Here is a 25,149-nt window from a genome sequence, read left to right on the forward strand (position 1 = left end):
TTTTTGTTTCTTCACTCTATCTCTCTTTTAACATTACATGACATTTATTGGCGTTTTAATGCTATTATAATCAAACATGTCTGTGTTCTTCTCACACAAGCAAAGAAATTAATTCAGATAGGGACATCTTGCTGGACACACCACATATTACAATTTATATCTACATGTGCATCAGTTGAGTCTAATGGAAACTATAACAAGATTTATCTCACTGTTAGAATGCAGAAACAGAGAGCCTCGGATAGATACTCTGAAGAGATTACTAAACAAAGAAGCCCACAGTGACCACATGGCTTAAACAACACAGAATCAGTTCTAGAACATAATTACATAAAAAACATGGTTTCCATCAACACTGATCAAATATAGTGTCTCTCTCTCTCTCTCTCTCTCTATATATATATCTATCTGATAGACACACAGGTATGACAGGTATTCAAATAGGTTAAAGCTCAGTCTAACATAATGAATTATGAATTAATGAATTATGATTATTTTGATTACAACTGGCCAGAACTAGTCAACAAACAAGGAAGTGCATCAGTAGTTCAGAGTCAAGTATCATGTTTGCAGTACAAATGAACCATAATCAGTCCTTTATGGGAAGTGTGAATGTCTCATAGTCTGTAAAACTTTAGCAAAATGTGAATATATCTATCTATCTATCTATATATATATATATATATATATATATATATATATATATATATATATATATATATATATATATATATATATATATATATATATATATATATATATATATATATATATATTGAAATCAGTTTGTTGCTTTCTTTTATTAGTGTTAACTTATTTTATTCAACTGGATAAATTGTTTTGATAAAAACAAAGGTTTATTATTGTATTGTAACTTGTCTCAGATGTTTCTCTGCGTCGCTTTTTGCATAACTCCGGGTCATCGACACCAAGCTTCGTTGCTATTTCTTTCTAGGAATGAAATACTGTCTCTACATCTTTAAAGTCTGTCCGCGAGCAATCGTACAGGTGCAGATATATTTGTGCAGCTCAGCTATTCGACACTCGGAGTATTCAGGAGATACTGCTCTCCTTAATGACCTCCGCTGAATGAGGAACGAACAGAGAAAAATAAAATTACATGTCAAAGAAGGTGGAGTTTCAGAACACACCCACCAATTGTGTTACCGCCACGGACCAATAAAAAATCTAAAGTGTTTAGGAGCCATACAAAGTACCTCAGAAAGTTCACTTTGGTGAGCCATTTCGAACTGCCAAAACAAACTCAAATTTGGCCTGACTGTGTTCGAAATGACATTATATCAGTTCATTCTTCAGTTTCGTTTGAAATATATCGGGCCTTTAGGCTGGTCCTTCTCAGCGGCCTATGGGCGCTTGTCAATGTCACATTCAATGTCAATGTGAACAGAGGAGTATGTCATGTATTCGTAAAACAGCAGACAAGATTTTTAGGTAACCAATTTGTAACAATTTTACTACTGGGGTGCCTCAGGGCTCAGTTATTGGACCACTTCTCTTCTATGTCTACATGGTATCACCAAGTTCATGTTCTGTAATTCAGAAACATGGCTTTTCATATTACTGTTTTGCTGATGACACTTAACCACTTAACTTAACCTCTCATTTCATACTGATGAGCCAGCGATAGCTGCTTGCATCTTAGCATGTCTATCAGACATTTCTTGCTGGATGAAGGACCATCCACTTTAGCTCAGCCTTGCCAAGAAAGAACTGCTTGTGATTTGAACAAACCCACCACTTCATCACAATTTTACCAGTTAAGCACATCAACCAAAACTCCTTCAAAAACAGCCAGAAACCTTAGAGTTGTGATTGACAAAAGATTAATTTCTCAGAGCACATTGCTAAAATTGCCTTTTATCTAAATATTTTCTTACAAAAAAGTTTTATAATTCATTTTCAATTAGTTTTCTAACTGCTTGTTTTTCTTTAAAAACTCTAAGACCAACTTTCTATGTATTTGTTTTTATACAGTTTACTTGTTTATTCTGATTTCTCTTTTCTTGAGTTAAGATGTCATGTAACTAAAGATTTTCTATGAAATATATTTTTCTGATCTGACAATATTAGTGCAATTATTACACACAAATACTGTTTTAATTCCACAAAAACTAGTCTAGCCTTAGGGGCCCAGGCATTGAACTTGAGCTTTTTTAACGATTTATTTAAAGCTACATATCCTGCATTTTTTGAAATGCTACATATGTATGTGTGCTTGAATTGCATTTAACATTTAAATACCTACAAATACTAATGAGATCACAATAGTCTGTGAGCAAAACAAGAAACAAAGATATAATAATTACCAAATAAAAAGACAGAAACACCACAGAACTGCTGTATGGTGTAGTTTTGAATTTCATATTGAAATTTTACGCAGCACTGAATCAGAAGTACGGTGAGCCAGATGACTACAGGCCAGACTAAACGTCCCAGCGTGGCTGATAAACGTCGCCCAGCAGTCACACTTCTCTGACTTTAGCTGGGTGTATTGTCTTTCCTGTGACAGTGAAGTTAGTTTTAGGCCCCTCGGGTGTTCACATTGTCTCAAGACAGCCTCTCATTTGACTGAATCGTAACAGCGGAACAGGGAGTACATTAGGGAAAGTGCGACTCTGCTGTCATTCACTGTTCTGCAGGGCTTTTCCAGTCTGCATCTTTTCCAACACCATCCGTCCCTTTACCTCAGATTCAGCCATACGTAAGAATTTACTTATATCTGCATTACAGCATTCTTCCAGAACTCAAAACCAAACTGTGTGTGTGTGTGGGTAGTCATTTGTTTTTGTCATTTTGTCACATATATCATGATTGAAATGACAAAAAAAAAATCACACAATGAAAAAAAAAAACAATATATATATATATATATATATATATATATATATATATATATATGTGTGTGTGTGTGTGTGTGTGTGTGTGTGTGTGTGTGTGTGTGTGTGTGTGTGTGTGTGTGTGTGTGTGTGTGTGTGTGTTTAGGTGTGTAAATGGGATCCAGGGGGTGGAGATGTGTAGGTTTAAGGGTGTAAATGGGATCCAGAGGCTATAGATGGGTAGGTTTGGGGATTTGTAAAGTGGTAGCAGTTAGCTCTCAAGTTGGAGTTGGCGCACTACTGTAATATCAGTGTACTTACATGGTAACTCCTCAGGATCTATCCACAATATAAAGTGTAACATCTGGACACCAACCACAATTTATATGTAAAGCCTAACTTACTGGCCGCTGTTGTGTAACATAAGAGTAATTACAAGGTAAATCTAATTTACAGTATAACACTTTCTTTACCAAAAAGCCATGTTAGTCATGTTACACACAGTGGTGTATAAAGTACCTGAAATTCATACTCAAGTAAAAGTAAAGATATCTTACCAGAAAATTACTTTGGTAAAAGCTGAAGTCACCATTTGGAATATTAATTGAGTAAAAGTCTTAAAGTATGTGATATTTATTGTACTTAAGTGCAAAAAGTATTTATTTATTTTTTATCTTAAAGGGTTAGTTCATCAAAAAATGAAATTATGTAATTAATAACTCACCCTCATGTCGTTCCAAACCAGTAAGACCTCCATTTATCTTCTGAACACGGTTTAAGATATTTTAGATTTAGTCCGAGAGCTCTCAGTCCCTCCATTGAAACTGTGTGTACGGTATACTGTCCATGTCCAGAAAGGTAAGAAAAACTTATTTGAAGTAGTCCATGTGACATAAGTTAACCTGCATTAACCAGTAAGTTAACCTGCATTGAAACTGAAAAGCTATTGTATGTGTCTAGATGCACATATTTACTGTGTTTGAGTGGTGTTTGTCTGTGCAAAAATCAGTCCCATGCCACTCAGTACTGATTTAGGTGTTAACTAGACTACTGCTGTGCAGTTTGTTCTGAGTAGGAGGCACCTGCCATTTTTAACTGCCAATAATATGAACAATCACTGGCATGCTTGAATATGCCGTTTCTTTCTTCAAAAAAACCACTAGAAACCTCTACTTCTAACGGTTTCTGGTTGCCATATTTTTACTGAATCCCCTCACCAAATTTGGCCAAGTACACCCTTTTTATTGACCACAGACAGTCTGGACCATAGTTTAACTTCTCACTTCTTACAGTACAGCATCACTGCAATTGAAACAGGAACATGTTTTATTTTTTGTATTATTTTTCCCCCTCTCTATCATCCAGGACCTGATCATGTTCAACCCTGCCAGTTTCAGAAGTTAAACAGTTTTGAAGGCCAGTCATTCTTCAACTCATGTTCATCCCTTGTCCTTACACTGTCTTCATTCTTGTAATAAATTTGTCAAATATCCAAACTTAATGAAATAGTTATACTTGAGGCTACAGGTCAATTTTAATTTAACCAAACAAAAGGCAAGTTGAAGAACCCTTTAAGTGGATAGGTTACAATCAGGCCAGAGTGAATGCTTCACCAATGCAATGCAAGCAAGTGGTCCTATTATGAACTGGGAAAACTGGGAAAAGCAACAGTGCGTGAAATCAAGTTTGCATGGCTTAGTGCTTTCACTTGCATGTAGAGTATGTTTGACCTTAGTTGATTAGAATATTTCATTCATCAGCTGTAAAGGTATTTAAGGACAACATTATGATAGTAAGCAATAACAATAAACAGCAATTAGTGTAATGAAAATTTGCTTGATGAAACTGGCCTAAGATTCTGATCTCACCTACAGCTTTGTTAATGATAACTCCCACTTTTTTTGCAAAACGAATGCCTGGATATGATGAATGTTTATTAACTAGTGTGTTATTATCATTAGCCTTTGTGTGCTCGTGTGTAATAACCCTCCATCCTTCATTTGAACCCCCTACCATGACAACTGCTAAATCTGAACACAACATCAGTAGATCATTTCCATGATTTAGTGAATAATCTCTGTGCAAAATAAAATAACAGAAAACTGAACATGATCCTCAATATTATCTTGCACAATAAAACAGTTAAAAGCTATTAAAATCTCTGATGTTCAGTTTTATAAATATCCTCTTAACTATGAATTAAATCCCTAATTGGTGCGCAACATAAAAAATGTTTAAGAATGTCCTTACAGACTAAAAATTCACAGACATAGTATATATTTAATCCACAATTCATATACATTTATTCTAAAACTCAAATAAGTTTTTTTTTCTTCACCCTGAAAAGTGATAGCATTTCCTAAAAGCATTGTAAGCCTAAGTTTATCACATGGAAAAGTGGTGAACGAATGAACCAACACAACCTCATTAGAAAAACCTGTCTGTGTTAACATGCATGATGACATTATGTTGCTTCTTGACCATTTTGTGACACTTTCAATGTGAATTGACCAGTAAGCAGTCCTAAAGCACACTGAGTTTCATTCAGAATTGTCAAACATGAAGATTTATTTTAAGATGCTTTATGGATGGTGAGTGGCACTAAACGGTTCATTCTCAATTTCATTTAAAAATAGCATACCACCTACACTAATGCCTGCCCTAAACCTAACGGATGCTGTTAAAAGCATGCCAAGTTCCTTTGCGTCTACAGTACAAGTCTTTATAGCACGTTTATTGTAACTGATGTTCCATGGGACTCGCACCTGAGCATCAAGAGTCTGTACCAGGTATGCTACTGAGCAAGTTTACTGTAAAAGAAAAGGGTAGCACTTTATTTTACAGTCCTGTTCCTCATGTACATACTATGTACTTATTATAGTAATTACAATAACTACGTAATAACTAGGTACTAACCCTGAACCTACCCCTAAACCTAACCCTACCCCATGTAGTTACCTTGTATTCCCAGAACTTTCTTAGGTAAATACACTGCAAGTACACTATAAGTACATGTTAGTACACGTACTGTAAAATAAAGTGCAACCAAGAAAAGATGTATATCTAAATCTTTGGACTTGGTACAAGTGTTTTGAGGTCATTATATCATAGTGGTGCGAAAGGAGCTGCATGAAAACACATAATAAATCAATAACCTGCCCCTGTAATCATAGTTCAGTCAGGAACCACTTTGGCAAGTTTACTTGAGTTTATTGAACACAGTTTATCTTTGGCGGTATGGTTCCTTATGGGGGTTCTTGCTCCCAGAATAATTGAACATACAAGAGCTTTAACATTAACCCCCCTGGAACCATGAATTTAGAAATACATAATAATTAAGACTTTTAATAAAGTCTTTAAAGCAAACTGTGATAATCATGTAGATGTGGCAGTGGTACGTCTATCCTGTAGCCTGGTTATAAAGATGGGTGTCTCTCCGCAAAGAGGTCCATGCCAGCTAAGATTTTTGGAAGCCTTAGTGATCTGAAACAAACAAGACAACAGCCAGAAGGTGCGCAGTAATGTGCTCATGCATATAATGGGGAGGGAGGGAGGGTTGCGAGTCGTTGAGCATACTTACCGAGCAGTAGTGGCACGTATATATATGTCCCGTGTCTAATAGGAGAGAGGTGGTGATTGGAGCGATTTGACAGCTGACCGCATCAGCTGTTCACAGCCTTGCCTCCGTGGCCTGACTGAACTGACGCTGCGCTCGATTTCAGATTAAAATGAATAAAAGTTGTTGTTTTACTGCCTCTAGTGTTCACTTCAGCCGGAAATTGTAATGAATTGTGCATATTACTTTCAAAACGGTTATAGGCATATTTTTTCTATAAGCCTATGTTAGACAAAGGATCTGAAATACTGAGTGAATACATTACAGCTCATTGTGTAGTAGACATTTAGATGAATCTAACAGAACTTGGTTTATTTTAACGCATTTTGGCTGTCTTCTGAGGGGCATCATCAATTACTCCCCACTATTTACATGCTTTCATCCAAAGACACAGTCAATGCAATGATAATTCAGAAGCAGAAGAAGATGAACTCGACACCTGCACACAAAGACGCTGACAAAAAAAGCAGAACTGATGAAGGCCAAGAAGAATCTGAGGGGAAGACCATGCTTTTTTCTGGGCCAAACTGCCACAATATACAAATATTTGTGCTGAACTTCTGTAAGCGTAATTTTGTGAGTGTGACATGTTTTATGTAAATAATAATAATAATAGTAATAATAATTGTATTTGTAAAAAGTTCTAAGAGAAAATAACACAGTCTTCTGCCATTTACACAAAAAAAAGAACAGCAGATCAATAGTTAAAAAAAAAAAAAGCTAGAGGAACAACCATTAAAGGCACAATATCCGATCAGAACTAATGGCTACTATTGTGCCACTGTGTATAGGGTATTATTTATCATTTGAACAACCATAATCATTTTTGTTGCATTACACTATTATGTTGATATATTTGCAGACTGGAGTTAAAAACATAAAAATAATACAAACACATAAAGTAGCATCTCCTTCCCTTAAAAAACATAACTGGGAATCTTGACTAGAGAATATTTCTCTGAACTTATTTCTCCCTTTAAATCAACTGTATAAACTTGATTTTGACAAGTATGCCAGCCCCAAAAAGTCGAGTGACTCTTTGGGAAAAGTCTTCATGTTATTGTCAGTCCATCCCTGCCTTCTTCCAAAAAACAGCTTGTTGAATCTTAAGGATGAAATAGATAGTGTAAAGTGACTGTTCTAGGCACACACAAATAAAACACGAATAAAACATCCCCTTTTGAATCTAGATTTGTTTTGTTAGCGAGAATCGTGCTTATCAATGTGTAACATCCCTGGCAATGCTCTCATATTCATGTGGTGTCACAGTGACGACGGATGGCACACGCAATTGAATTTCTGAAAGGTCTGGAGTGAAAACCTCATCCTGTCTGATGTCTGTGGACTGTTGATGTGGTTCTGAGTTTGCTGTGAAATGGCCCCATGTCAGATGTACGTGATGGATTTCAAAGTCCAGGGTCAAAGTGTGCAAAGAAGAGATGTATCATGGTGTGAATGACTGAGGCAGAAACATATCCACCCACCGAGGCTGAGCAGAAAGCACCGTGAAACTGAATGTCCAAACACTCATGCTCTCATGTTATTGCTGTAAGAGATTGTTAAACTCAGTTTCTGGAACCGAGAAACTGAATCCAGTCATGATGACCATTGGAGCAGAGGTTAGTTCTGCAGCTGTAGCTAACAAACATTAGCTTTTACCATCAGGAAACGATTCTGCCTCCCTTACCTTTTATTGCTCATTGAAAAGATACATTTCTGTGACAAAGAAGAGATAAATAAATGACAAGAACTGGTACTTTTTACTTAGGATGTAAGTTCATTCAAGTGCACAAATCAAGTACTTCAGTAAAAGTATAGAGACTATAATAAAAAATATTACTCCCAGAGAAGTTTTAAGTACTCCTCTTCAACTGTATTTCAGAAGAAGTAAAAGTAAAAAAAGAAAAGAAAAAAAAACTTATCTACGAGTAATTATTTTGTAATTTTAACTTTAAAATTTTTATATTTAATAGTTTTATATTGTATATTTTGTATAATCCTACTTCTCAAAATACCTAGTTGTGTCATAGACTATCGAAATTTTAAATATATTAAAATATCAATTTAGATTATATTTCATCTGTACGAAGCCTGGCATGCGCACGATTTACTATTTTGTTCCCTCGATTTGCTAAATTGTGTACACGATTTATAAACTGAGAGAACAAATTAGTAACTTGTGCGCACGATTAAGCAGATCGAGGGAACAAAATAGTAATGGTGTGCATGTTTTAGTAGATCGAGGGAGCAAATTAGTAAATTGTGTGCACGATTGATTTATTTTTTCTTGAATGTCATGTGAGGGGCTCCGTACAATTGCACTTCATGTGTGCAAACAAGTGTAGGGGAAAAAAAAACAATATAAATATATATGTTTTAATATATCTATATTTAAATCTCTCTCTCTCTCTCTCTCTCTCTCTCTCTCTCTCTCTCTCTCTCTATATATATATATATATATATATATATATATATATATATATATATATATATATATATATATATATATATATATATATATGTACTGTATATGTGGTTGATTTGAGATGTTGTGGAAATGACACTGTTAAAAATTACAAAACATCTTCTGTGTTGCATGTGCACAGTTGGACACACTAGACAAATAAACTATCCAGAGTGTGGTGGGAAAATGATTTGAAGTTAATCAACATGGCAGAAAAAGAAGTGCATATTCGAAGAAACGCCCACATACAGACATTTCTTTCCTGGAAGTAATAGAAACCATCTCTTCACACTCATCTCTGCCATCATCCATCCAGAGAACATGTTGTGAAGCCTCCGCACTTCTCTCCTACTTCATCCCTCGCTTCATTACGATGCCACCCAGTCTGATGGGGAGTAGTCAGCCCTCATGGACATACATTACTAATGTTACATGTATAGAGTGTACTTCACAGAAAATCAGTTTAACTTTACCCTTACATTTAATTTGAAACAATATGCAAACATCTCTGAAATGTATATCACTACTGTCAAAAACAACTTTTTTGTATACATTTATACTGAATAGTAATGCAATAAATAGTTGGCCTGTTCCTAACACAGTACTTCCAGAGCTGTGGTGTCTGCAGCTGGGCAGGAGACAGACCTGAATCATGTGAGAGTAACAGTAAAGCACTCCTAGAGCAATTCTGAGATTGCTAGTAAACATGCCACCGCTTTAGCTTGCTTGCTTTCTTTCATCAGGGCCAGCACACACAAAGGGCTGACAGGAGGCAACATTACAAAGAATTGTGGGAAAATCAATCCCAGGTTTGACATGCAAACGATGTGTCCCACAACTCCTCAGACTAATGTCAGGCTTGTTGAAATAAGTGCTGAAGCTTTTAGCAATCATGCCTTCTGATCTGGTTCACGGTATGTGTGTAGATTGAAAGTAAAATACTTTTAAGGATTTTACTTTTGTGTGGTGTGGTGATGGCTTTTTCTAGATTGTAAAAGAGAAATAAGCTGAAGAACAGAACAGGTACTGGATATTTATATCAGGACATTATTCATGGACATTTATTTTGGCATTCAAATACATCACAATGCAATGCATAACTCAAAATACGGGTAAAAAAATCAATCCGAGAAAAAAAATAAAATAAATACTTATACACGTTGGTACAGTTCACTGGGCGCGATTATTTATTTATATTTCTCAGAGTGTATGAAGGATGTGTAGTGTAATTTTCCTAATTTTAAAAATGCAATAAACAAATACATTTTCAGCTAATTATCCTTTTTTAGGTGAACTATTCTCATGAAAATGCACTGCACAGTAATCCTGACCCAGTCCCCTGAAATAATTATACCTGTGAGGAGAGATAACGCTGATTAACCTTGTACAGGCTCCGCTGAAATCTCTTTAACTGCTCATCTGCCCACACTGCAGTTACTCTACATTCAGTCGCCCCCTCAACAGTCTTCATCACGGTCAGACACAAGCACCAACAAGACCCCGTTACACCTTTTGTCAACCAGCACTCACCCAGTGGCATTCAGCTGGCTTGTCAGCCCCATATATAATCCATCAAGACACAATTAATGCTAAAGGAAGTGGACACCACCTTGCAAGACACAGACAAATGGGCAGAATCTGAGAGGAACAACTATACATAGCCAGAAGAAGAATTCATTACCGCTTATCAAGTCTCCCGTGTTTCATTCAGGACAGGCCAAAGATTTTGTTTCCGGATTTCATGCAGGTTTTTGCATTAGACTGAAACAATCTGAGGGAAATTCTGTCTGAAAAAGGAACGCTAATGTCAAGTTGCTAGTGTTTTGGTAGCATATGCCTAACTTTTACATTACGGAGTGTCTATTTACATTAAGTGCAAAAAACCAGCTTTGTTGGCAGAGGTTTTACACTAACTCCGCCCACTAATATGTGACTGGAATAGACAACATTACAAAAGGTGACTGTGCATCAGTTTTTCCAGTGTAGGTGGTAAAACGTGAGTTAGTCTTAATCATTTGAATTAAAATGATCATTTACACTCAATACATTATTACTGCATACTGTTTTATAATGTACAATACTGAGATACAATATAAAACCTGCAGATAATTCCATATTTTTTCAATAATTAATATAAATAGCAGAAAATCCTGTTATTTCAACAGTGTAAATAGAATATTATGGAGAATAGATGAACAAAACGCGATGATCAGCATGATTTGATAATATTCCAGGAAAAGGAAGGAAGGAATCATATTTATAATTATATTTAAGTGCTCATTGCCAGAAAATTATTTCATTTTTTAGTGACTTTTAATCCCTTGAACACACACGTATTTCATTTTATATCATAACCGTTCTTCGTTATCCATTTTTCAGAATCCAAGATCTCTACCTAAGATCTGTGAAGCCTAGCCCAGTGCTGTATCAGACATTATGGCTGATGTTCAGTTTTCAGCTGACACAACCTCATCTAGTGAATAACCAACCATAACCGGCTATGTGCACTTTCTGTTTCGGTATCTATTTGTGTCGATTTTTCAATTTTACTCGCAAATGCATGAAGGCCAATATTTGTTTATGTGTGCATCAGTAAGCAACGTATGGCTGTAGATGATTTTAATGCAGGCTTTTATGGTTGTGCCAGCTACTTTCTGAAAGCGCTAGAAACGTTAGCGGCGTGACTATGGATGCAAAGTATTTCTACAAAATGCAAACAATATACCGGAGGTGCTGCAGTTTGAAGCACCTGGCAGAGCTCAGACAGGCAGTATAAATCTGGCCGAGTCCCACACTGACACTGTGTTTGGACCGGAGTGGGTTGAGAGCGAACGAGAACAACAGAATAGTTCACAAGGGCTTTCAAGGTCAAGGATGCTACACACACACACACACACGCACACACACTTTCTATTCCCAGTCACACAGAGCTGCTGCCTACTTATGAGAGTGCATTGAAGTGCAGTATAACCAGTTTTTTTTTTACATTCTCGACAGAAAATGTGACAGTTTTTTTTTTTTTGTCCAAGCAAAGTGGCATAAAGCTAGGGATCTGCAGGCAGTTGTGATTGTAAGGAGCTGTTCACTGGCCCAAATCAAATGCCTTTCCAAGTCTTTTCACATTGCACTTAACCCCGGGTTATCATCTTTTTTAAGCATGCTTCTAACCCTTGCTAAAGCATGGGTGTAATATGGAAGAGCATTAGCACTGCTTTTAACCCAGTGTTTTGAAATCCTGCTCTGAAGTTTTAACCCATGAAAAAGAGAAATAATCAATTGTTCAAACAGGTCTGATACTGTGTATTATTAAAGGGGTCATATGATGCGATTTTCACTTATCTTGAAGAAGAGCTGTAAAGTTGCAAAGACTAAAGACTAAAATCCAAAGAGATATTCTTTATAACAGTTAAGAGTCAACTACATCCCCCAGAAATGGCTTGTTTAAACACGCCCACATCTCTACATCACTATGTGGGACGATTTGCATAACGTCGCCCAGATGTTCACACAAAGAAAGAAGGTCTAACTTTGATTCTCACTGTTGCTGCTGCAGCCATGGTGTGAAGATGCTGCATTTCATTATAAAAGCAAAACAACTTTCTTTGTCCTTCCAAAAGTTCATTTTTTATATTTAGAGAATTTACCACTGATGATTCAGATGTGAGTTTTGAGCAGTGTAGAGTAGGCTTGTTGTTTGTCATTTATCCGATCAAAAATGCAGACGTGATTTTATGTTATGCTTGGTGATACGCAACACAACGTGTAAAAAGACAGAATAAGTCGTTATAATCAGTAATGATGTCCCCACTGGATCAGGAAATGCCTCGTTTGTAATGGGTTTTATTGGTTTTGTCTCATCGCGCTGGGACACATAGTGTTAAGGGGTGTAATATTTCTGTAACACACTTGAGGTATTCGGCCAATCAGAAAGCACTGGATAGCTGGCCAATCAGAGCACACCTCGCTTTTCAGAACGATGAGATTTGTAAAAATCGATGCGTTTCAGAAAGGCAAGGCATAGAGGATAAACAATAATGTACAGTATGTAGAAAATAATAGGTTTTTTGAACCTTAAACCACAAAAACACATTTTATTACACCTGATACACAAAATAATGTTATTTTTAGAAAGGTTATTTGACCCCTTTAATACTTTTGACACTGCAAATACGCAAATAAGAGTGTTAACTCGTGTACACCGTTAAACCTTAAAACCTATTATTTATTATTTAAAAGAAAAAATATATATAAAAATGTATTAAAACCCTTTTTTGCCATAATGTAAACGATGTGAGTGATACAGTTAAACTAGTATGAATATGATAATAAAGAAACATTATTTTGTTAAAAAACGAAGAGAAACTAAAGAAAGAAAAAAAAAACATTTATTTAAAAAGTCAAATCTACGGAGCCCCACACATGGCATGCAGGAAAACAAAAAATAGTAGGCTAAATTGTGCGTGTGATTTACTATTTTGTTCCCTCCATTTATAAATTGTGCACACGATTGATTTATTTTTCCTTGCATGTCTCCGTACAAATCAGATGCAACCATGTGAAAAGAAATAATAATTAAAAAAACATAAAACAAGAAATCATAGCATAAGGACTCGGGGTTGATTATGTGACCTTGTTATTAGAAGGCAAGTTATAAAATAAAAATGTAAATTATATTTACTAAGCAATATATTTTTTTCTGTAACTAAATAGTTTCCTTTTATATGTAAAAACTAAGATGAATATGTGTTCCCTAACATATTCAGAGTGTAAGAATTTTTTATGGATTATAATGCATACACCATGTCATTTCAAATGCATATATGAATTGAAACTCCTCTTGAAAATGCTTTTAAAGTTCACCATGAATACAGACAGTGCAGGTCTTAAATGAGGTTTTTAAAGGAGTTTTTCTTTTCTTTATCACGAGAGTCTGTTCTGTTCTGTACTGTGTGCTGTTGACCCAGCCCTCACTGATTGTACTGATGTTCTGTTGCTCTCATCAGATGTGTATTTCTTCCTTTATCTACATTTGGGTCGTGTGGGGGCAACTTCACTTCTCTTTGAGATTTTGTTGACCTTAATGAAATGAAATCTGAGGGGGATGTCAGCTTTTGAGAGGACGCCTGAAAGGTTTGCTGTCAGAGTGAGTGGCAGAAAGGTAAATAGACCGGGAAAAAGCTGAGAGAAAGAGCTGAAGTGACACAGTCTGCAGCGATTATAACCTTCAGTTCATTCACTGCGGGGATTGCTCCAGACATTATCATGACTATCTGCACGCCGAGATCCGTGCTGCTGCATTGATGTTACACTGACCCCAGCGATTGTCTGCGTGACCTTTGACCTCTGGGTATTGAGTATACTTTACAAAGACACCCTCACAGCGGTGCAGGACAAGGAATACGATTTCTTTTTCAGTTCTCTTTAAAGCCAGATTAGTGCGCATTAGAGGAGCAAGCCACAATCAAATCTGCTGTCAGCACAGCAGCCGAATGAAGAGGTTTTTCACAGGCCTGTCAGAAACTGCAATGGTGCATTTTGTCAGCGTGTCAACACAACAGCATCGGCCCTAATCTTGGAAGTGTTTGTGCAATGCTCCCCCAAGTGGCTCAATATACATTTCCTCAGAAACATTCTAATAGAGGTCTAATAGAATCAAACTAAAAATAATAATAATAATAATACACCAGTAAATAAATAATTCAAATCTGTTGGAGCACATTCGTTACTAAATACTTGTCCTTATATGTTGAACTTGTAATTATCTATATAAGCTTGAAGAGTTTGACATGATTGGCCCCATAATGGTATCCAATTCTGAAACTACATTTGAATGCATTTTATTTTAACATTTAAAGAACAGTTCACCCGAAAATGAAAACTGTCATCATTTACTTTACTTTCCCTCATGTTGTACCAAATGTGTATGAGTTTCTTTCTTCTGATGAAAGAAACGAGATATTTTGAAGAATATGGGTTACTAGATGCTGGTAGCCATTGACCTCCAGATCATATTTTATTTCCAAAGATGGGGGAGACAAAAAAAAAAAAAAAGGATAAGGTAATTTAATTCCAGGAATGTCCAGATTCAAGTGAATCGGTGTAAGATGAGCTATGATTATTACTACCTGACCAAGATAAAGGTGTCAATTTGTAGAATTGCATTCACTTCCCACATCCCAAAACCTATGTTTTGAAGTCATAACTTCGCATACCCTTAAAGATGGTCACCTGACACCTCAAAAGCCACTTAACTCGCATAATGTTTTTTAATTCCTCGATTTCTTAAATACACCTTGCTTGAGCCGGGGGAAACAGTTTGCAAACAGATTCACGCCGAGATACATACACGTTAAAACTGCGGTCCGTAACTTGTTCAAAACTTATACGCGAATACACCATAAATCATTTTCAAACCTTGTTTCTGGCTTATCGTTAATTGCTACGATAAATCTATATTAAGTGTTAATAATGGGACTATTTAAGACTGGTTCTGGCGGAACCGCTGCGGAGTAGCCCAGAACCTGCGTGATTCGTCAAACAGAGAGAAGTAGCTCCGGCTTCAATGTTCTTCCGCCAGTCGCACGCAGTTCTGTCTATTAACCGCTAGAGCGCCAAAAGTTACGGACTGCAGCTTTAAAGTATTGGAGCAAGAACACACTCTCCGCACCAGAGGGAGACACAATCCATGTTATACCTGCTCTTCTGTGACGGCTGACACTGGAATGGGTTTCGGATCCACAACTTCAGCTTATACTAGACTTAAATCAAGCTTCACTTTACCAAGTCAACATGAAAACAGACTTCTCAAAGATAGAATATGCAATACTTTAACTGTTAAGATAAAAATATATATTTAAATAATGTAACACTTGAAAGCCAGAACTAGTTTAATTATTTTATTTGGTACAACCATTAAGTTGACAAGTTAACTGTCAAAGATAAACATGTATTGCTAGTTTCACATGTAAAGGCCTCCAATACACGGTCTAAACTTGTACAAAGAACAGTCGTGTGCTTGAAGCAAAAACACACAAACAAGCTTCTAACCTCAAGAAAAGCAAAGAGCTGAAGAAATACAGCACACCAGCATGTTAAACATCATACACGGGTCCCTACAGGTGAAGACAGCAAATATCAGACAGTGTCGAAGCTGCGGTCTAAATAGCACACAGATAAGTGAAGGGGAGTTAATCAGTGTAAACCACTACTGTATGTGAACCGAACACTACATGTGTTTGTATTTTGAACATGAACCCATGATGACTCCTAAGTTTGGTTTTTCCCCCCTCTCATGTGAACAAATCTTTGGATGCATAAAAGCCCCACCAGGATCCCCTCTAACTGCAGGTCTTAGTTCTCCTCACAGCCGACCTCTTTGTTTTCTTTGTTTTTTCGCACCTCTTCCAGCTTCTTGTCCTAAAACGGAAGCAAAACAAATTGAAGGTTTTTAATGGTGACCAAACCAAATCAGTGGAAACACACGGTCAACCTGTACCTTCTCTTTGAACTTCTCGTTCATGGCTGCCATGATGGCCGAACGCTTCTCTTTGTTGGCTTCCATCTTCTGGTTCAGTTTCTCTTCTGCCATCTTGCTGAAATTGTTGCTTTCTTCTAGAGCTTTCTGAAGCACCTCCTTCTCATGCTCACGCTTCTCTGCTAGGTGTTTCAGAACCTCCGCTTCATGAGACTAGAGAGGAGGGGAGGAAAACAGCTTTTAGTGATCCATGACCTCTTGTATATCACTACAAGACCCTTTAGGAGTCAACTCTTTGACTCTGGAGAAAGTTGCATACATTTATTATTGACTAACATGTTTTATACAGCCTTAAGTGTTAGCTAGCATGCCTTTAAGAGGTTTGCGGAAGCTAGCATGCCTTGAATATTTGATAAGAGGTTTGTGAGAAGTATAGGTTTGCACCTTGCGTCTCTCTTCTGCAGCGTCTAGCTTCCTCTGGATCTCCTCCAAGGAAAGGTCCTTCTTCTTCAGAGGAGAGAGAGGGAACTCCACTTTGGCGTCTGGAGCAGGACTCCCAAGGATCACCTCAAAAGCTTGTCCTGAGGCACGCTTGTCCAGCTCCTTGACCTGAATATCTGGAAACAAGCTTTACTGGTTAACTGCAGGATTTAAAGGAACATCTCCGCCTCACCTGCTACAAATATCTGTATGAATACTGGTCTTACCACTTAAAGATGCCATTGTTGCAGAAGACTTGAGGGTCGACGTATGACTGAAAACCAAATCAGTGACACTGTTCAAAGAAACAAAATGTTGAACTTTTTTCCCCCCTTTCCTTTTTATAATATAACATTACACAATCCTCATACTTCACACACACTATTAGTCAGCTACATCAAAGAGGAAATATAGGCCTATGTCACACACACATATATATACAGAGAGAGACAGACAACTTTAAACATTAGGTTTATTATTATTATTATTATTATTATTTATTTGTATTTAAAGAAAACAAATATTTTTCTCGATTGAGACGGGTCCTGCTGATGTGCCCAACAGGAGGTCTAGTCACTTTTTCGAAAACTAGGTTCCCATTACAGCCAAACAATTAAATAAATTATCAAATGACGACATATCGCGAATCCAGCGTGTAAAGGTTTGCTACAGCTTCGCGGGAAAGAAAAAAAAATGGCGCGTTTTCTTAAAAAAAACATCATACAGCCCCCTCCCATAAACACTCCACCTGCACATCTGAAAACCACAGAGTTGGGGAGTGGAAAAAACACTTTGTCGTTTTAAGTCTGCACTTTTTGTGTGTTCTTGCTGTAAAATGAGCAGCGATCCTGAAGTGCGTTTTGTGGTGAGACAAAGGCGCTTTTATTAGAGACAGGAGAGAACAGACCCCAAACAAAGACCCGCGTGCACTGCTCCGCCGTGCGCGCGCCACAGCTCCATCATAACTCCTGCACGCGACACAAACATTGTGCAATCTGGCTGCAAGTTACTCGAACCTGCAACGGTCTGGTGCAAAAACCATTGTGGCATGAAGTAACGTTACACGGAGAAGATAGCGTGACTCTTCAAGATTATTATCAGCTTATCAACACATTGATTTAAAAGGGGTCCTAAATTAAGCCAAAAAGCGGGTCGGAGTAAAGCATGCAGGTGTTGGATAAACTTAAGGGATTAACAAAAAAGAAAGAAAGAAAGAAAGAAAGAAAGAAAGAAAGAAAGAAAACGCACTGTGTAGACCATGGACAAACAAGCATGCCTCCTTTAACTCGTAATATATGACATGCATGCCACGGATATATACATCAACACCTCAAATAATCCTACTCGCGCAAGATGCATAGGACAAAGTTATACAGCCGTGTGCATTTTACCATAACAATGCAAGCACACTCACCTTCACACAAAAGGATCCAGGTTCGAATGATGACAAAAGCTCGCCTCGCGCCGTTTTCTCACTTCAACGCACGTCAAGTTCGCGCATAAAAGGATCGAATTTATGTCGTCACGAAGTGATCTTGACGCCCATTGGTTGCGCTCATTGGCTCCCGGATAATGTAGTTCTATTGAGAGGGTTACGTAAAAGCGTGATACTCACGAACTTGACTTGTAGTGAATAAAACACATGTGAATGGGTTTGTGTAAAAAGAAAGTCTGCACGTTTCTTCTTTTAATAGTATTAGAAATAGTAAGCTTACTTGGGATGGCTGCTTCTTACCAATGTATTTACAACAAATTAATTAATTAATTAATTAACTGTTGCTGCAAGTATTTCAAATAGTGATCTGCTGTTGTGTCAGTGTCAGTCAGTAGGATCAGTATTACAGCAAAAAAAAAAAACAAAAAAAAACAAATGATGGTTGTTGTCACCCATGCTTTCAGTACATGAATTAAATTAAAAAAGTCACAGCTAATTAAATAAACTGATTTGTGTTCTGGCAGTATTTCTTGTCATGTAACCTTTTTCTTTTTTTCTTTTTTTTTTCTTTTTTTTATCCACATGTCATAAACCGTGACTGATTACCTCATCTCCACGTTTGGATCTGCACAATGTTGCAGGGCAAAGGGAAGTGACTCATCATGTCAGCATGAAATAATTCCAGCACAGGGATTTAGAATAATACCTTTACCTGAGCATGCTTACATTTAGTCACCTTTGCTTTCACTGATTTGAGTCTGGAACCTATAGATGAAAACATTAATGCTGTGTTGTTCTAATATGCCTGAAGTAATCTCAAATGAAACACAACTGGATTGTGATAGTGCATGCTGTGTTCTTTCGTCCTGTTATAAAATGGGCTGGAAACCTGAAAATAGCTCCTGGTTATTCTTAAACTCTTCACAGTCTCTGACTGCTGTTACATAGGAGTTTGGGGAAAGAAGGATGAAAGTACAATTTCTAGCTTTGTAAAACAAAGCTTTTAATGTTAGGCTAAATTTAGCATCTCCTCCTGTTCCCAGACACAGCACAGCGAAGTTCAGAATTGTGCTACTCATACTGTGAAGTAAAGTCTTTGGATTTTGTTCTCCGTTCACGTCTGAAGCACAACGAATGTAGAACAAGTTATGCAATGAAGTTCAAGACTCAAAGCTAAACTAGAGGCATGAGCAAGTTAGCAAGTGGCAGTAATCAAGTCAAGTCATGTCTGCTTTGTTGTCAGTTCTTCCACATGTACAGTACACATCTACAGAGAATAGAAACTGCATTACTTTCAGACCCTTGGTGCATACATAACACTAACAGTAGAACATTAAATACAGATAATAATAAATAAATATAAAGTACAACTATACAAATTTACAAATAGGTAATGTAAAAAGAAAGATATGTAAAGCAGCACAAGGCCAAGATAGTGTGCAAACCAGAGAAGTTAACAGCAGATATAATGATTGTAGTGCAATCAGAATCAGTTTAAACATTCATGGACATATTATATTTATTATTATTATTATTATTTTTCTGTCAGTCTGTGGCTGTCAGCATCTATCAGTCCTGCTGCATTGTAATTGTCTGAGAAAAGCGGATCAGTATAATGTGTACTGTATGTGTGTCCAGGCACACTGGTGGAGGAACAGATGGTGTTGGGCAGCTCCATGCCAACAAACCACAAGCCCTGTCTGTTTGGGGCAAAAACAGGCAGACATGGAGGGACGGGTGAATTTTGGTGACCTAAAACAGAGGATAGTAGTCTATTCTACAATCAGTGTAAACAAAATGTACATGAAGTCAATCATAAAATGGATTTAGTTTATGTAAACTCCATGGGACATTATCATATGTGTTATCAGATGAAGTTTGGGTCAAGTTTTACAGTGGCATTGTCAGCCAGGTTGTTATAACTTTAGCAGGTGATATGATGAGGAAGGGTCTCCCACTGATTAATCAATACAAGAACTGTCGTAATCTTCAAAATCACCATCACTGAAAGTACAACATAAAATCTGGTGAAGATGAGAGATGCGATTACCGAAGCTTGAGAGAAACTGTGTGAAATTAACATGCTGCAATATGAAATATGTAAATGACACTGAAGCCTGAAGGAAGGGAGGAAAACGGAAATGTTAATGTGTGTGTGTTTGTGTGTTTGTGTGTCCCAGTTTTTTTCATCACCACAGACCATTTCAGCTGTGTCCCACAGGGGCAGGGGGATTCTTGGGGCTCATTTTATAATACCTTCTATTGGCCTACATGGTGCTCACATTTTGCTATACTGATATATATTTACACATTTTGCTATTACTGTAGATATGCAGGTTAGAAACCACAGTGGTTGACAGCTGAGGATCATGAGCCCTATTAAGGTGTAGAAACCTCTTGCATTACGTTTTGACGGTTTGCCCAAATAAACTAATAAAGGTATTTTTTGTATTATTATTATTTCATTTAGTTTCTTTGTACACGTGTGTACATTGCATGATAAGGCAAGTGGATATTCTGAACTTTTTATTTATTTTTTTACCAATACCAAATAACATCAATCTTAATAACAACCATTAATTTTGTATGCAACTATTTATCAGTCATATAAAATTGTCCATGAAGGCCGGAAGTGAAAAAAAAATAAAAAAATTAAATTCAGGTTTGATAAACTTTTCTTTTACAGACAAATTGAGCAAAAGAAAATAGATTTTACTCAGACTGAAAAGTAAAAATTAATTAAATCCTCATTAGAAATATTTAAAACTAATGCAATGCAAGAAATTAAAAAGACAGTTAAGGTATTGAACATTGCACAGCTAAATGCTTTGGGTCATTGGGTCAAAAGTAAAGGACTCAAAACAAAACCCTGAGGAATACCCCTGGCACTCTACAAAGGCGCCTGCCATGCACCCATTGTGTTCTTTCAATTTGATTATTCCTGAACCAGCAGATGTTATTTGAATCTGGTTTTCAATATATCACGGTAAACCAAATCAAAGGCTTAGATTAGGGGTCTTCAAGCTCTTCAGTCCTGGAGGGCCACTGTCCTGAAAACTTTAGCTTCAACTTGTTTCAAAAAGCTGTCTGAAGGTTTCTATTATGCCTAGTAAGACCTCTGTTAGCTGGTTCAGGAGTGTTTAATTTGTGTTGGAGCTAAACTTTGCAGGAACGTGAACCTCCAGGAGCAGTATTGGACACCCCTGACTTAGATCAATAAAAAGATGACCTAAGAGCCTCAGGAAAAAGACCTTTTTTCCCACTAAAGCTTGATGCAATAAAAGATTATGTTAAGTTAAAAATAAAGACAACTATCACTAAAAAGAGTTTCAAAACCCTTCAAATCAAAGTTTCGAAAATCAGTTTCCAATTATCCTTTTCTTTTCTCTTTTTTTGTTTTAAATAATTAATGAACTAAACCAAACTTTTAATAATTATGAATTAAATACATAAGTTCTGTCCTAATTAAAATACAGTAATGACTTAATGCATATTTAATGTGTCTAATGACTACAGCTATCTTTTCAGTAAAGCAAATTAATATAAAAGTTGACGATTTTAATATATTAGTATTTATGCTTATGCTATTAATGCTGTCTCCTGCAGAGCTACATATGTGGATGGGGAGGAGCACTGTTACTGTGTATCAATCAGTGTATGTTGCTAATAATGGTTCCCCTAGTGCTGGTTCACACGTATCAGTGAAGCTCATTGGCTTTCTTTTGCTATAGCACTTGCTCATCGTCTCAGAGGAGCTCTCAAAGCAGTAGATTCAACACATAATCATTGCTTTCTTCTGGGTCGTCGTACAGAGAGAATACGAATAAAGTTGTCTTGTTTGTTTCGGAAAGCAGAGCTTGACCTGTTTTATTATTATTTTTCTGGAAATGAACCAGACAGCTACATAATTCCTGTCTATATTTTACAGTTGGGCTAACATATCACTTTGTGAAGGGAGGATGCTAGGATGTTTTATTTGTACAGTTTCAGATCCAAGTTACTGATGATATTAAATGCTACATAATCTTTTAATAAGAAAAAAAAATGTTGCCGTGTTAAATAAATCTGTTTAAACAGTCTGGACTGTTTCTTTTTATTAATGTTGCGTAAAGTTTTTTTGTTTGTGTTTGTTTTTTACTTAGTTTTTTAATGAATCTGTGGTCCTTTCAGGAAGCAAAATAAGTGTATTAATCTTTGTAACAAGTAAAACTGACTGTGTTACCCACACTTTCCTGCTCTCTGCTCATATGCTCAGACTAGAATTGAATTAGAGCCAGAGAATCGATGGTGATTTCTTCTTCTTCTCCAAAATGCTCAAAAACTCAGGAAACTTTGCACTTGCATCAGAAGTGGCAAAAACTTACATCTGACATATGTTTTACATACTGTACATGTACGAAATTTGGTAGACACATGAAACACACCAATAAAAAAGTATTGCAAGTTTAGTGCCGTTTTTGCCATTTTCAGGTGCTTTATTTAAAAAACTTCTCCTAGATATGTAAACAGATCCACACAAGGTTTTGGTTGTAGGTCGTGTCCGTGACAGCCTGACAAACTTTGATGTTTTGCCATGAAATAATAAGTTGAATAATTCAGGCCCTAAACTTCACATGTTTGATAAGAGTCCTGACCTGAAGAGATCTATATTCCCATATTCAGTTATAGTCATAGCGCCACCTGCTGGCCACAGGAAGTGACATGTTTTATTCCCTAACTCCTCCTCCTAGAGATTTAATGACATCATCATTATATTTGAACAGTCTATGCTATGCTGGCAGCATGAAGTTTGTCATATATAAATGACATATCCCTCCTAAATTTACCACTTTAAATTAATATTGCTAACCGTTCGCTGTTTTGCTAAAGCACCGGGTGCAGGTGAGTCCGGGTGTGAGGGCCCTTTTAACGCTGCAGTTTTCATTTTATATTAAATTAGATTTATTTTCGTATTATAAAAGACCTGTTTATAGAAGATTGCTGTCAGATTAATAATGTATAATTTGTAACAGAGTCAGTAACACAAGATATTAGGATGCTAAATCAGTCAGCATTACAATCAACCACAACCCTAAGGCCCTGTTTACACTTGCTATTAAGATGTGTTTTGGTCGATTTGGTCGATCGGACGATGGAGACACAAACCTGTTTACATCTGGCATTTGAATACGTCTCTTCCGTCCACTTTTGACCAGATTACATGTGGCTGCTCAAATGCCACATCAGCAGCACGAAATCAATCCAGTCGAATGTGTTTTCGACTACCTCTGGAAGTGGCTGAAAGTGAGTAAGATCAAAATCTTTCACACCCAGTTTACACCTGTGTTTAGTGTTGTCCACTTGTGATCCAATCCACCAAAATGAAAAAAAAAGTGTATGCTGTCACCCATTCAGATGAAGCCATGAGAGGAGGAGCACTGTGTTATGTTATAAAACGGATAGTTCTGGTCCTTGATTAATTCTGACTTTATTCTCTTAATTCCAAAATTATATCTCACAATTCTGATGATGAAAAACAACTTTCCATTCTCCTCTTTCCCCAGTTTTAGTCCCACACTTCTGGATAATTGAAAAACTCACTTTTGTTGAGTTAAATCGAGTTACTTATAAAGTCCAAATTTGAATACGTAAACTTGTGAAAAAAAATAAAAGTCTGAATTGTGAGAAAAAAACAGGTAAATGTTACATTAGTGTTACGTTCATGGATTTCTGTTCCCTTATTACCTCCTGTGTGCTTAAATACCCTGTCTGTTTAGTTTTTCATTGTCTGTGATTAACCTGATGTAGTATTTGTAAGTTAAGGTATTGATGTTAATGTGCTGCATATTGTCTGTTATTCTCCCATGTTTAGTAAACTCCTCATTTGGTCAAGATCCTACTCAAGCGCTTTTTTTTTTCTTCCTACGTTAGCATACACACTAACTGTAACAGAATCATGGACCAAAACAGTTTAGTTAGCGGCATTTTTCTTTCTTTTTGGTTTGTTTTCCTCCATGTCCCGGAATGGTGATTCCAGCAGTCTGACTCTTGTGCCTGGAGCAACTGGACCGTTCGCTGGAGGACCATACCAGGGATCTCGATCTGGCATACCTTACCCACTTCCCCGACAGCTCGCGCTCAAATTTCTACCACACCGGCCTGAGCGAGCGGTGTAAGGCACGCCTACCATCGAACGGTCCCTGAGAGGATTTTGCTGCTTTCGTGGAGTGGGTGCTGGAGAATAATGGATCTTCATGGACCATCTGCACCGCCGCAAAAGGATATCTCCAGCCCCACTCCTGACCCAGAGACCAGCCAGCCACCATCAAGCCGCACAGAGCCAGAGCCCACCGCAGCCGCAGAGCCCGAGCCAATCACCGACAGGGTGCAGGACCTCGAGAGCGCAACTGCCCAGGTGTGTGAGCCGGCAACACCGTGCATCGTGGGAGTCTTAGTGGAGATCGAGGGCGTGGAGGAACTTCTGCGACTGAGGGTGAGCTGTTTTCGGTTACTAGAAATAATATGGAGCACCTTATGGACTGGTCTATGGAGGTAATTCCTGAATCCAGCTCTGTATCTCCTGTCTCTCTGCTGGGTCTGTCCAGCCCTGATCCTCCTGTGTTTCCTCCCATCCTTCCTCTCTCCTCGACAAGCCAGTTCCACGACCTCATCTCTGCTGGTGCCAGTCTGTCCCGCAGCTCACCCTCAGTCCGCGCCATCTGGGCGCGATTGTTCGCCACTGGACTGCCAATCTCCATCTCCGCCATGGCGCGTGAATTCCCTGTCTCTGCCTCCAGCCTCCGAGCCCTGGACTCCTCCTCGGTCCTTCGACCTACCGGCTCCCATCCCTCCGGCTCTGTCAGG

General features: G+C 37.4%; 1 protein-coding gene across 3 annotated transcripts; it reads right to left on the bottom strand.

Annotated features, from left to right (window-relative positions):
- Positions 1-15,799: 15,799 nt before the first annotated feature.
- On the bottom strand, positions 15,800-18,416 carry LOC113119140 (stathmin-like). 3 transcript variants are annotated; one of them, XM_026288373.1, is made up of 5 exons: positions 18,286-18,416; positions 17,099-17,166; positions 16,836-17,008; positions 16,413-16,604; positions 15,800-16,333 (listed from the first exon to the last, which is right to left on the bottom strand). In XM_026288373.1, the coding sequence occupies exons 2-5, from the start codon at positions 17,112-17,114 to the stop codon at positions 16,268-16,270; spliced, it is 447 nt and encodes a 148-aa protein (XP_026144158.1). In that variant the 5' UTR covers positions 17,115-17,166; positions 18,286-18,416; the 3' UTR covers positions 15,800-16,267. The 3 variants fall into 3 exon arrangements, with proteins under 3 accessions (XP_026144158.1, XP_026144159.1, XP_026144157.1); XM_026288374.1 differs by having other exon boundaries at positions 17,099-17,145; positions 18,286-18,385; XM_026288372.1 differs by lacking the exon at positions 18,286-18,416 and adding an exon at positions 17,779-17,846 and having other exon boundaries at positions 17,099-17,145.
- Positions 18,417-25,149: the final 6,733 nt, after the last annotated feature.

The sequence above is a fragment of the Carassius auratus genome, chromosome 19 (genome assembly GCF_003368295.1).
Source record: "Carassius auratus strain Wakin chromosome 19, ASM336829v1, whole genome shotgun sequence".
NCBI lineage: Eukaryota > Metazoa > Chordata > Actinopteri > Cypriniformes > Cyprinidae > Carassius > Carassius auratus.

Excerpts from the sequence above, each read along its gene's own strand:
- LOC113119140 (XM_026288372.1), bottom strand. The coding sequence starts at position 17,834 with ATGATGGAGCTGTGGCGCGCGCACGGCGGAGCAGTGCACGCGGGTCTT. Across the intron at positions 17,009-17,098 it reads AACAATGGCATCTTTAAGTG|ATATTCAGGTCAAGGAGCTG; the intron begins GTAAGACCAGTA and ends GCTTGTTTCCAG. Across the intron at positions 16,334-16,412 it reads ACGAGAAGTTCAAAGAGAAG|GACAAGAAGCTGGAAGAGGT; the intron begins GTACAGGTTGAC and ends CTTCCGTTTTAG.